This window comes from Camelus dromedarius, chromosome 8, assembly GCF_036321535.1.
Source record: "Camelus dromedarius isolate mCamDro1 chromosome 8, mCamDro1.pat, whole genome shotgun sequence".
Taxonomy (NCBI): Eukaryota; Metazoa; Chordata; class Mammalia; order Artiodactyla; family Camelidae; genus Camelus; species Camelus dromedarius.
The window spans coordinates 19,096,435-19,110,496 of NC_087443.1; the positions used below are offsets into that span (position 1 = coordinate 19,096,435).

At 34.7% G+C, this 14,062-nt stretch overlaps 1 protein-coding gene across 3 annotated transcripts in view; it reads left to right on the top strand.

Moving 5' to 3' along the window:
* Nucleotides 1-14,062, top strand: part of PARG (poly(ADP-ribose) glycohydrolase) — a 109,309-nt gene that overhangs the window by 37,392 nt on the left and 57,855 nt on the right. For all 3 annotated transcript variants that reach the window (XM_031460964.2, XM_010985309.3, XM_010985310.3), the window contains exons 8-9: nt 8,202-8,294; nt 12,212-12,369. In XM_031460964.2, coding sequence (XP_031316824.1) covers nt 8,202-8,294; nt 12,212-12,369 — 251 coding nt within the window. The remainder of the gene's footprint in view (nt 1-8,201; nt 8,295-12,211; nt 12,370-14,062) is intronic.

Consider the following 14,062-nt stretch of genomic DNA (forward strand, 5'->3'; position numbering starts at 1 on the left):
TAGGATGCATGAAGTCCTGGGTTCAATCCCCACTACCTCTTCTAAGAATAAATAAATACAAAATAATCTTAATTACCTCTCCCACTAAAAAAAATAATTAAATAAATAAACTTAAAAAATATGAACAAAGGAGTTTAAAAGATGCATCACAAAGATATACAAATGATCAATTAGCACATTAAAAATGCTCAATATCTTATGTCATTGGAGAAATGCAAGTTAAAACTAGAATGAGATAGTAGTGCACAGGCTCTAGAAAGGCTAAAACTAAAATGAACAGATGTAGCTAGAGATGTGGAGCACATGGAACTCTCAGACTTTGTTGTTGGGCGTGTAAAATGGTTCTAACACATTGGAAAAAGGTCTAGCAGTTCCGTAGAAAACTAAGCAATTACTGCTCTGTGACCCATTCATTTCATTCCTTTCTATACGTAGCAAAGAGAAATTAAAATATGTGTACACAAAAATCCTTTGTTTATAGAAGACTATTTATAGCAGCTTTACTTATAATAGCCAAAACCTGGAAGTAGCCCAATTGTCTATCAACAGCAAAATGAATAAACAAATTGTGGTATAATTATACAATAGAATAAAATAATAAAGAGGAACAAAATCACATACACACAACATAGATGCATCTCAGAAGCATGGGGCTGAGGGAAAAAAACAAACTTACGTAAAACAGTACATGTCACATGTTTCCAATATATGAAGTCTTACAAGAGGCGAAACTAATGTATGGCAGAAAGAAATTTAGGACAGTGGTAGTCTCTCAGGTGTTGCCTGAAGGGGCATGAGGGAACTTTCTAGGGTGATATCCTATATCTTGATAGGGGTTATGAGGTGTATGCATTTGTAATGTCTCATTGAATGTACACTTAAGGTTAGTTTATTTCACTGAATGTACATTTGACCTCAAAATGAAAAAAACCTGTAAACAAATAATAAATTATATGCAGGCTGAAGTGATCAGGGATAAAATGTACTGATGCCCCAATTTACTTCAAAATGCATTAAAAATGAATTAATGGATGTATAGAGATGCAACAAAAATATAGTAAAATGTTAATTCTAGAAATTAGTAAGTATATGGGTGTTCAGAGTATAGTTATTTTAGTTTTGCTGTATTTCTGAAATTTTTCATGATGCTGGGAAAAATGGGAATCAATAGGGAATAGTTAAAATTATATATTCATATTGTGGAATACTGTGTAGCATTTATCATTCTGTTATATGGAAAGATTTCTATGGCTTTCTCATAAGGCAAAAAACAAATTGGAAAAAATTTACCATTTAGTTTAAAAATTAATGTAACAGAGAACTAAATTTCCATATGCACATATGTAGAAATGCTTAGAAGAAGTTTGGAGAGGAGATGAGCATCTGTTTATGTCTGAGGAGTAGTTTGGAATTGGGCATTTGTGGTCAAGAAGAGCTTTGATTTCAGCTGAATTGTTTGACATTTCCAAGGCAAGAATGCATTCACATATTACTTAAAAATTAATAGAAAAGGAGGATTAAAGCTCATCACAGAGGGGTTTGTATATGTGGGGATAAAAAAATCAACATCATTAGTAATCAAAGAAACATAAAATAATAACGGTGTCATTTTAGACTATCAAGTTGCAAATAAAACAAGAACCTGAGAATTCGCAGTGTTGGTAAGGTATGGAATTGAGTACTTTCTTATTCAGTACCACGATATAAATTGAACCTTTCTGGAAGGTGATTGGGCAGCATATTTCAAAAACCTTAAAAAAAACAAAACCTGTGCTTTTGATATAGCATTTCCACTTATAGAGATATTTAAATAGTTGCAGAAAGATGGATATACAAGGCTGTTCATTGCACTGGCAACTTTAAGGGTGGAAAATTGACAACCACCTATAAATCTATCATAAGAGATTGGAGAAATAAGTTGTGGTTGTGTCCGAGTAATATAACAATACTCAGCTATTGAAAATGGTGATCTAGGATTATATTTATTTACATAGGAAAATGTCCACTATGTAAATGAGAACAAAATACAAACTGGAAGGATATATGACAGAATGTCAGCCGTGTGTCTCTTGATAATGGGTTTATGGGTGGAGCTTATTTTTTTGTTTATGTTAATTTTCCACAGTGGAAAAACATGATTTTAAAAAACATTTTGTTTCTAGTGATGTTTATGAAGACTATACAGTGAAGTGGAAAATTCTTTTGTCCAATAAAAAAATATACAAATATGTTAGAGCAACATGATTTTTTTCTGTGTGAGAAGAAAAACAAATTCCTAAGTATAACAAACACCTAAATGGTTATATTAACTTCAGGATCATAGGATTATGAGTTTTTCCTCTTCTCTATTTAGATTTTGGCATGATATACTTTTTATGTTAAAAAAAATTATTTAATAAAATTTAACATTCTAGACCTTTTATATAAACTCTTTTGAAAGTTTTCATTAAAGAAGGGTCTTACTAACTTTTAAGATTTTTACTAGAATCTACCTAGGTTTACACTAAGAGATAAAGTGGAGTGACTTGAAGTGTTTGTTATATTTGAAAAAACTGAGTCCTGTAAAATATCTGAAGAAGCAGATCTATGGAAATTTTCTCCTTTATTGAAATAAGACTAGTTTTCTAGTTTTACCAGCTACAGATTTTCACTATTCATTCAAATGTCAGTAATCAGTGTTTATTTAGTACTTTCTTTCAGTGTTTATTTAGTGCCTAGTCATGTATGAATATGTCTTTAATATTAGAGCACAATTCACAGATTTGATCAAGCATTCGGAGAAAGAAGAAATAAGTAGAAAACTGTTTTCTATTTGTATGCTTCTAGATACTTAAATCATTCATAATGTTTTTAACATCTGACAAATTCAGTTACTCTATTTTAGTAGTTTGTTCATGTTTCCATCTGCAAAGGAAGAAAGATAGCTTCTCCACAGTCACTATGATGAAATTGCAGTAATTATTATCCTTCAAGGTGAGGGCTGATGTATTTATTGGAGGGATCACAGAGAGAGCATAGGGCTTTCTGCTTTGAAATTCATGAGGTCAGTGATCACATCTGTTATTGTTTACAATTCTGTGCTCAGTCCTGACACAGTGTCTGGCATAAAATAGTTACTCAAATATTTGTTTACTGGCTAATTGAATGGATGAGCAGATCTAGAGTCTGAAGAGAGGAAATGGATAAAATAGCATTATAATTTTGAAAATCTTTGTGTCAATTCTGAATGAAACATACACATACTCAAATTTTAGGACTACAGCAGAACACACACACATACACACACAGAGAAACAGTTGCCATATATAATTGTCTATGCAGACTGTCCAATAGGGGGCAGAGCTCTGCTTGTGGAAGAATTTAGTGATGTTTTCCCTTTTTATCATCACGTCAGTGCTTAATTTCTTTATAATCATCTTCATCATCATTATTCTTATAAATAGATAATATATGATAGATTATAAATATTTATTATTTAAGGCTATTGTGTCCCTTGAAGTTAAGCAACAATTCATATTTTTAAAACTTACTACTTATATCTTGGTTTACATTATATAGATTAATAAATTGTACAGGTTAATAAATAGTACATCATAATTTGTAAAAGGTAAGATTTACATAAAGATTCTAATAATATATGAGAGGGCATAAGATTATGCTAGCTTTTTAAATTATGCATTCCATCTCAAACAGTAGTTGGGTTGGTTATATTCTCAAATGACATTTTTTATGTTCTCATTTATGTTTTCAAAGCAACAGTTAGACATAGGTTTGAAGTGTTGACAGTTGTGAGGAAGTCCAGTACAATAATGCTTCATCAGATAAATAAGTGATATTTTAAAGCTTGTGACAGCCAGCAAAGCTTGGCAGCAGCTACTCATATGTCAACTTTAAAAGACAAGAACAGGTACCCAAAGGAGAGGAAGCTGTCAGCCTATTCAAACACTTAAGGTTAAATGTCTTTAGGTTAAAAATGTTTGGGTAGACACTTCTCCTTATCCCTCCTGCAAATACAGCTAAAAACTGGACAGTATGAAAGCATTAGACTCTGATAGGTGGAGAAAAGACTGATCAGCTAGGGTCTGTGGGGCCATTGGAAAAATATGGCACCAGGGTGATATCAACAGAGGCCTGGCGGGGAGCCTGAGCGCTCGCCCACCCCACCCAGAGGTATCAAGTTGCCTCTCCCTCTCCCTCTCCCTGCCTTGGGAGTCAACAAAGGCAGTAAAGCACCTCTGTTTCCACTCCTGCCTGATAGTAACGGGGCAGCTCTCCCTTCCTCTGTTATAGAAGGCCTGCTAAAACAAGATCTAAATAAGATCCAAAGTCTCATAATACCCACAATATCCAGGTTCCAATGAAAAAAATCACTCATCACCAAGAACTGGGAAAATCTCAACTGAAATGAGAAGACAATCAACAGACACCAACCCTGAGATAACACAGATACTAGAATGATCTAGCAGCCATCACAAAAAGGCTTCAATAAACAATTACAAACCTGCTTGAAACACGTGGAAAAATAGACAGTCTCAGCAAAGAAATAGAAGCTATAAAGAAGAACTAAATGGAAATTTTAGAACTGAAAAATACAATACCTGATTTAAAAAAAAAAATGCAGTGAATGGGCTTAATCGAGAATGGGGATGACAGAGGAAAGAACTGGTGAACTTGCGAAAGAATAAAAGAACTAGTCTGAACAACAGAAAGAAAATAGACTTAAAAAAAAAGCAGTTTAGGGACCTGTGGAACTATTAAAAAAGATCTAACATCTTTTTAGTTCTGGAAGGAGAGGAGAAAAGGGGCAGGGCTGAAAAAAATACTCAACATCAAAAAAATCAGAAATAATAGCTGAAAATTTCCCAAATTTGACAAAAAGACATCAGGAAGCTGAGCAAATCTCTTACAAGGTAAACTCAAAGAAGTCCATGCCAAGACATATCATAGTCAAACATCTTCAAAGTAAAGGCAAAGAAAAAGTTTTGAAAGCTTCAAGAAAGAAATGAAATGTTGCCTATAGGGGAAAGCAGTTCAAAAGACAGTGGATTTCTCATCAGAAAATATGGAGGCCAGAAAGAAGTGGCACAATATTTTTTAAAGAGTAAAAGAACTATCAACACGGAAGTGTATATCCATTGAAAATACTCTTCCAGAATGAAGAAGAAACCATGACATTCTCAGCTGAAGGAAAGGAAGAGAATGTGTCATTAGTAGACCTATCCTAAAAGAATGTCTAAAGAAATTTCTTGAAACAGAAAGGAAATGATGAAAGATGGAATGTTGGAACATCAGGAATGAACGAAAAACAGAGAGTGAAAATAATAATAAATGTAGTAGACTTTTCTTCTTGAAAATTCTAAATTGTTTGACATTTTCTCTTTCACTGTTTTCAAAAATAACACTGTCAAATGTGTATCTCAATATGTGTAGGGAAATATTAAAGAAAATTATAATTGGAGTGGGTAAAGGAAGGGCCTTAGAAAGGTTAAGTTTCTGTATTTTACTGGAATATGTAAAATGTTGACACCAGGAAACAGTGATAAGTAATATTTAATGAAATGCCTAGAGCAGCCAGTTAAAAAACACCTGTTCAGATATGTGCTCAAAAACACTTTAGATAAGTAAAAATGGAATTCTAAAATATGTTCAAGTAACCCATAGGAATGAAGGGAAAGAAAACAGGTGAATGAGAAAATTATGAGATGAATATGTCCTGACGTATCAGTGATTAAATGTAAATGGTCAAAATTCACTACTTAAAAAGACAGAGATTTACAGATTGTATTTTAAAAAATGACACACTGTATGTCGCTTTCAAGAAATTATTTCAGACATAACAATACAGGCAGATTGAGAGTAAAAGGCAGTTTTGTTTGTAATAGCCAAAATTGGAAACAACCAAAATGCCCCTCAGCAGATAAGTGGTTAAACAAACTGTGGCATATTCATACTATGGAATACTACTCAGCAGTAGGAATTAACTATTGATACATGCTTCAACTTGAATAGATCTCAAGGGCATTACACTGGATGAAAAAAATCAGTCTTAAAAGGACACATGCTATATGATTCCATTTGTATAACATGACAAAATTACAGAGGTGGAAAAGAGATTGGTGCTCACTAGGGTTTAGGGATAGTTGGAAGAAGGAGAGTGTGACTATGAATTAGTAGCACAAGGGAGATTTTGGTCGCAGTGGAACACTTCTGTATCTTGATTTTGGTGGTGGTTACACAAACATACACATGATAAAATAGCATAGGACAACACACACACACTGTACCAGTGTTAATTTCCTGGTTTTGGTACTGTGCTGTAGTTATATGAGAGGTAACCATTAAAGGAAACTGGGTGACAGGTAAACTGGACATCTTATACTATTTTTGCAACTTCCTGTGAATCTGTAACTATTTCAAAGTAAAATGTTGTAAAAAGCAAGAAGATAAATTATGAGTAAGAAGAATTTGTGTAACTTAAATAAATGCGTTAATATATTTTATGTATCTTTGGGTACAGGAAAGCAGGACTCTTTAATGTATATATTAAAATTCTAAAATAGTAGAATGCCTTCTGTATATAATTTTTTTAATTTAGTTTTTTTATTAGCATTAAAGAAGCTTATAATGAAGAGGCTTTGAACCCGTTAGCCTTTTTTTAAATGTATTAACTTCTCATTATAGAAGACAATGATTTAGCTGTTGTTTACTTAACCCTATCACCACTAACACAACCTTTTTTCTGTTTCCCCACTTTTCCACTGTTAGTTATTATATTCATTTCAATTAGATCAGTATTTGCTTTTTTAGTAGGGTGGTAAAAACACTATTCATATCTGAGATATGATTCCTTTTCTACTCTTGTACAACTTTTTGTTTTCCCCAGAGTTAATTATTGTCTTGTATTATTCACTTGCTTAGTCTTCTATACACCTGTGATTAATTAAAACCCAAACTCTCTGAATTGCAAATATCTTTGTGTTCATTCTGAGTATCAGTTTTCCACTATCCTAATTTAAAGAGGGAAGTGGGCATAGGTTTGGGTTTTAGAGCTTTAATATAAAGAAAATTCTTATTTTCTATAATAAAATTAATAAATTTTTCTATAAAACCAGAGTAAATGTAAATTATCTGTGTTACTTTTTCTATTTACACACGTACTGTGTCCAGCTGCAGATAGACAAGTGAATATTCCTTTTTTTCATCTTAGCTCCTGGTAGCAAAGGGAATCCATAGATATTTGTGAAGAGTCTGTGTCGTCATCAATCCCAAGCATCGGTCACATAGAGGAGTGGGGAGGGCCATGGAGTATAGGCAAGAACACTTGGGTTCTAATTCTGATTTGGTTGCTAATTTACATTTCCAATCTAGGATAATCAGGTAACCTCCTTGGCCTCAGTTTTCTTTTCTCTGTAATAATGACAGGATCAGACTGGATTATAACTGAGACCTTGTCTGTCTAGTTCAGATGTGATTTCAGACAGATACATGATTTACTTTAATCCTGACTGTATATAAAATATCCCTAAATTAAGAGCGTTTTCATTTTCAGTATTTTAAAAGAAATACCCTGATGTTTAGAGGGAAATTGGATTAAAAGATCTAAAGTAATTTTTAAAGCGTTGAAGAGATGGGAAATTACAAGAGACAAAAATGGGCCATGATTGTTGTCTTTGTGGTATTTCAAATTATGATATGGGAATCGTGGTTTTAACTTCCTAAAGGTCCCTGGAAAAGGAAAATTCTGAGGTCACCAGAAACCTCATTGTTTACTACCCAATAAGGTTAGATTTGACACATGTAATATGCTCTGAAACAATGTGTGGCTTTTATGGTGATTTCTTATATTGTAGCCTGTAGAAGCTTGGTGGTATAGTAGTTTTTAGCTGATGTAACCAAGGGCAGAATGTACTGCTTTTCATTAGCAAGTGTTTTATTTAGTTGTGAATGTGATATGAGAGATATTTCATGTTTGGGATACTCAGATTCATTTCCAGGGGGCATTAAGGTGAATTATATAAATTTAAAAATGAATTTGTAAGTTCCTTACTGCACATGTTGGTGTACTTTTACACGTGTTTTGCAATGCTGAAAATATGCCTTCATACGGTTTCCTATGAAAAGTAGTATATATAATTTAATCTTATAAGAAACATTTGTTCAGTGGTTATTAGTCATTGATAACATATTTTATTGGTTTTCAGGTACTCGAAGAGGCAGAGGCTCAACATTTGTATCAGTCCATTTTGCCTGATATGGTGAAAATTGCACTCTGTCTGCCAAATATTTGCACCCAGGTTGGTAGAAATATACTTCTCCAGTAGCTTTCTTGAGACTTACAGTTGGATTTCATTTAAACACTGATGGTCAAGGTCAAAGACAGAGAAGAGGGAGCTGGGAAACAGTTTTTGCCAGAGTATGACGATTTTGCTGTATTAAGGAGAAGGTTAGAGGCTAGAGAGGACACACAAGAGGACATTAAAAATGCAGCCTTCAATTTCTAAGCTTGTTTACAGTGTTGACATTTGCTTACTCAGACTTCTTTTTCTCTTTTTGTTTAAACAGCCTCCAACTTTACAAAAAAGGGTAGTCATTATTTCAAAACACACTACTGGATTTAGAACATTTTATCTTTAAAATGGCTTAATACCTGCCCCTTCCCCTGCCTCTCCCCCAAAGTAGTGAATTGTGTAGCAAGTGAGCTCATGATACATTCTTAATTTTTAAAAAGAAAAAGAATCTGGTATTATTTTATTTTGTTTTGGAATGTATTATTTATTTATTGCTGCGTAACAAATTACCTGAAAAATTTAGTGGTTTAATAGGGAGGGTAGAGCTCAGTGGGGGAATGCCTGCTTAGCATGCACAAGGTCCTGGCTTCAGTCCCCAGTACCTCCATTAAAAATAAATTAATTAAAAATACAAAATGTTTTTAAATGTAAAAAAAATATATAGTGGTTTAAAACAAGAAGCATTTATTATCTCAGTTTCCATCAGGAGTTCGGGTGCAGCTTAGCGGACTGGTTCTGACTCAGGGTCGCTCCTGTGGTCGCAGTCAGGGTGTCAGCCAGGGCTGCAGTCACCTGCAGGTTGAACCGGGATTGGAGGAGCCATGTCCAAGTTGGCTTACTCTCATGGCTGCTGGCAGAAGGCCTCAACTCCCTGCCCTGGGGCTCCCCCTCAGCTGATTGGGTATCCTCACGACATGGTTACTAACTTCCCCAGAAAAAGCTACCCAAAGGAGAAAGCAAGGAAGAGGCAGTGCCTTTTCTGACCTATTTTCTGAAGGCACACACTGTCACTTTCATACTTTTCTCTTCATTAGAAGTGAGTCACTAAATCTAGCTCATACTCAAGGAAAGGATGATTAGACTCTGCCTCTCAAAGGCGGGGAATATCAAAGAATGTGTGGATGTATTTTCAAACAACCATAAGAGGTTGTTGGTTTGTTCATAATTGTCTTCCCCATGTTTCTCATGGCAGTAGCTTGAATTTGCCTTCATCACTTATTTCCAGGGCCAGCCCCCTGGCTGCATGGATGCCAGCCAGGTTTCTGCTAACACTGTTGCTCCACAGGGGCCCTAGGGACATTCTGGATAGAGCAATTTCTGAATGTGTAGGATGGTGCCATGCATTGCAGTCTATCACTGGAACACCCCCAAAACCACAGGCACAGTCACGGGGAAACCAAAAAACATATCTAAATGCCTGAGTCCGAATATTGGGAACTGAAAGCGAATATTTTTCAGTGTGCCATATTTGTTAGAATTTTACTGTGATATTTCCAGTTTTATGTAACTAATTTCACTACATTAATGTGTTGTGTCTGAAATAAGCTTTTCTGTTGGGCAGAGAAAATATATTTTTAAATATCTCTTGTTGTTTATATTAGAAATTATTTGCTTGCTTATTTTTTATGTTCATTCTTTTTCCTTTTCCTCCTTGCTTTTTTCCTTACCTAATAAAGTCTCTCACTGGAAATTAACTCAATGTGTAGTTCATAATTGACAGAATATAGCCATTAGACACAAATCACTTTCTCTTCTTCTCTTATCCACATTCTTGGGAGAGGTTTCCATATTGTACTGAATAAGATATGTATTCAGAAGCATCCAAGTTAGTAAGCTATAACAAGTCACTTGGTAGAACCAAAATCAGATTTGTGGCTCCCTGTCTTTTTTTTCCTGCCTTAAAATACCTTTGTTCTCCCACTAGTGTATTAATGGGGAGAACATTTTAATTTTGTTCTCTGTCCTCTAAAATAAATCTCTGCTGTGAAAGTTAACATTTCAGTTTGTTGTCAAAATATGTCTTTGGCAAGTTAAACTGCATATGTTGTTATTAATGATATATCATATTAACATTCTCTTGGCCAAATCTAAGAGGTACATTTTAGATTTATAAAAAGGAAGTTAAAGGAAACAAATTTTGGACATGAACTTTTTAAAAGAGCTTGGTTCACATTAACTAGCCTCTTATTTTACATCGCTGAGTGCTCAGGGATAAGATTTATATCCTCTAGTTTTCCCCAAGAATGAGCTTTCAGGCATTTTTCCTCACCAAGAGAACAAAGAATTTATTATATTTTAAATTATGCTCTTTAGTTATTTGGGGAACAAGAAATATTTGTGTTTAAAGTCCATTAAGCCTAAAATCATTTTTGTGGATAACCTGGTAAATGGTAGTTAAAAACTCATTTCTTACTAAAACCAAAGAACATTTTGCTTTAAGCCACTGACACATTGTCACTTTTTCTAAACTCACTGCTGGGTTGTAAGGAAGTGTATAGGAAGAGAAATGAAGATCAACGTGAGCTCTCTATTGCCTCTTAGAGCTGGTGATTGCAAAGGCCTAAAGGAGGGAGAATTGTGGATACCCTAGTGAAAATAAATTCTTGACATTTCTCTTGTTTGTTTACTTTTGTATTCTCCCAAGGGACATAGTTGAACTGCAGGTTTAGCCTTTTCTTTTTCTAGCAAACCCGTATTCCAGCAATGATGTATATTTTCTGTTAGTTATAAGAAAAGTTAATTGTTCCAACATTGTGGTTTTGATTTGTCTTGCCTGCCTTTCCTCAGTTTTGTTTTGAGTGCTGATTCCTAAGATAAGATCAGGGCAGGTCTCTCTGCGTTCTGTTTTGAGATTAATGCAACCATCTGGGATTCTTAGTTCTGGGTCTTATTGAAGGGAGCAGGAAAGCTTCTCTAAATATTATGTTGGAGCATTTTGAAACTTCACAACTGATATGTAAACTGGCAGTTGGTCTTTGGCTTTCCCACCATGTCTTTAAAAACGTATAGTTTGAATATTTAAACTAGAATAAAACCTACTGAACACAGTACTCAGGTCCTGTGGATTATACTAAAAATAAAAGGTCAGGGGAAGGGTATAGCTCAGTGGTAGAGCTTGTGCTTAGCATGCACAAGGTCCTGGGTTCAATCCCCAGTACCTCCATTAAAAATAAATAAATAAACCTAATTACCCCCCCTCCCCCCAAAAAAAAACGGTCAGTCAGTTTGGGTTTGGTACAAATAGAAGACATTTCAGACATAAAAAACTCGAGGAGAAAATGTCCTGCATCTTCCTCGACTTGGAATGATTATGTAGGAAATGCCTATATTCTTACAATTTATACATAAATAATCTGTATACACATGTTCCATGAATTGCTTTAATAAAATTAGTGTCGGGTCTTATAAATAGTCAGTGTGAAGTGTGATTCAGAATTGGAAGGAAAAGACTTATTTATTGAATTATTTTTCTTAGATCACTTTATTTAGGACTGAAATAGAAAAATTTTTCTGTCCAATAATCTTTAAGTGAGCAGAATGTAGCATATGCAGTAATAGCTAAGCTCAACATTACATTTTTCTGTTCCATCCTTTGTTTTAATTTTTCATTACACGGGTAATGTGTTTTCATTTCTTACTTGCTAAAGTAGTCTCGTTTTTTCACTAATACAAGTAATGTTTTGTGTTCTCTTCACTATCATTATTGTTGATTAGAAATCTGCACTTTGTCAAACAAGTACATTTTTCCAATCATCCTTGATGAACTGCCCTTGACTTCAACAGTGTTGCTGATTTAAGGATTGAAGAGTGGCCTGAAATTACTCCTACCTTAATTTAGCAAATGCAATTTGGTGCCTCTGCTTTTGAAATTGCTAAACTAATTATTGCTCCTCTTGTCTGTATTTTTTTGCTTCCTCTATCAGCCAATACCGCTCCTGAAACAGAAGATGAATCATTCCATCACAATGTCACAGGAACAGATTGCCAGTCTTTTAGCTAATGCTTTCTTCTGCACATTTCCACGGAGAAATGCGAAGATGAAATCAGAGTATTCTAGTTACCCAGATATTAACTTCAATCGGTATGTTTTCAGAGAACACCTTTTTCACAGTAAATAGAGAAGGTTGGAATTGAATGATTTGCCAAACATTTTATGTACAATTATCTAATTTAATCTTTACAATACCGTGAGTTAAGTGATATTTTGCCATTTTGTAGGCAAGATAATTAAAGTGCATAGTGGTTACAGAACTTGCTTAGGGTTCAGGAGCCAGTACATCACAGAATTGAGTCTCAAGTCTGTCTTACTCCAAGGCTCGTGATCTTTCCACCCTGTCAGGTTGTCCTCCCCCTCTAAGCGCCCTGGATTCCTTATGCCTGTTCGGTGTGATCGTTTATTCACAGAACATTTGTTGTACATTATATTCTATGTATGCTGAAATAATATTAAAGCCAGAGTACATGGCCTTCTTTCTGTAAAGTGTGAGTTAAAGTCACAAACCTGACTATCTTATGAGACTTGAAAAACATACCTGTTAAGATTAAAAGCAAAAGTGAAAGTTCACTTTGACTTTTTATGGATGTGATTAACTTATTAATGCAATATTTTTAAAAGGAAAACAAAAGAATGTTTAAATTATTTGACTAAAGTAATATAATGTGGAGGTATTGATAAAGTTTCAGATTCTAGCCATTTTCCCATATTACTACTTTCTCCATCGTTTACACAAGCAAAAGCACTGTAAAATCTTTTTGGCAGCTAAATATCATTTTTTCCTCTCTTCAGCCTCCCCCAGTTCCCGATCTCTATTTTTCATTGGAGAGTTACCTTTATGGGATCTATGACTTGTGAGTTTTCTTCCCTAATGGCAGGAGCGGGCCTTCAGAAAATGTTATAATATGTGCTCCTCTTTCCCAGTGGACTCTGTGTAATGTCCCCCACTACCTCCTTCTGATCCCCATCTCCTGCCTCTGAGGGGTGGGGCAGTGTGGACAGGGTGCAAAGTAAGAGATGCAGTCATGGAGCAAAATCACACTTTTGTTTGCTCTTCTGTTTTTGTCTTCAAAGTTGATTGGTGTGGTAATGGCACTTAGTTGACCTTCTTACTGTTGTCTCTTGAAAAACTTTATTTCAAATTAATTTTAGACTTGTAAAAAAAAGTTGCAGAAATACTACTGAGAATTCCTGTATACAACTGAGCTAACTTCCCCTTATGTTAACATTACTATGTAACTATACTATATAACCATAGGAAAATTATCAAAACCAGAAAATTAGTATCAGTATAATACTGTTAAATTGAACTACAGACCTTATTTGAATCTCACCAGTTTTTCTGTTGTATTTTTCTGTTCCAGAATCCTCCCAATATCCCATAGTGTTTACAGTAGTCCCTCTTATCTGTGGCTTGCTTTCTGTGGTTTCAGTCACCTACAGTCAAACGCAGTCTGAAAATATTAAATGGAAAATTCTAGAAATGCACAGTTCATAAGGGTTAGATTACACATCATTCTAGGCAGCATGATGGAATCGTACCCCGTCCCACCCCCTCCCGCCCAGGATGTGGATCATCCCTTTGTCCAGCGTATCCCACCTGTTACTCACTTAGTAGCCATGTTGGTTACCAGTTCAACTGCTGAGATATCACAGTGCTTGTGTTCAACTAGCCCTTACTTTACTTAATAATTCCCCAAAGCACATGAGCAGTGATGATGGCAATTCGGATACGACAAAGAAAAGCTATAAAGTCCTTCTTTTAAGTGAAAAGGTAAAA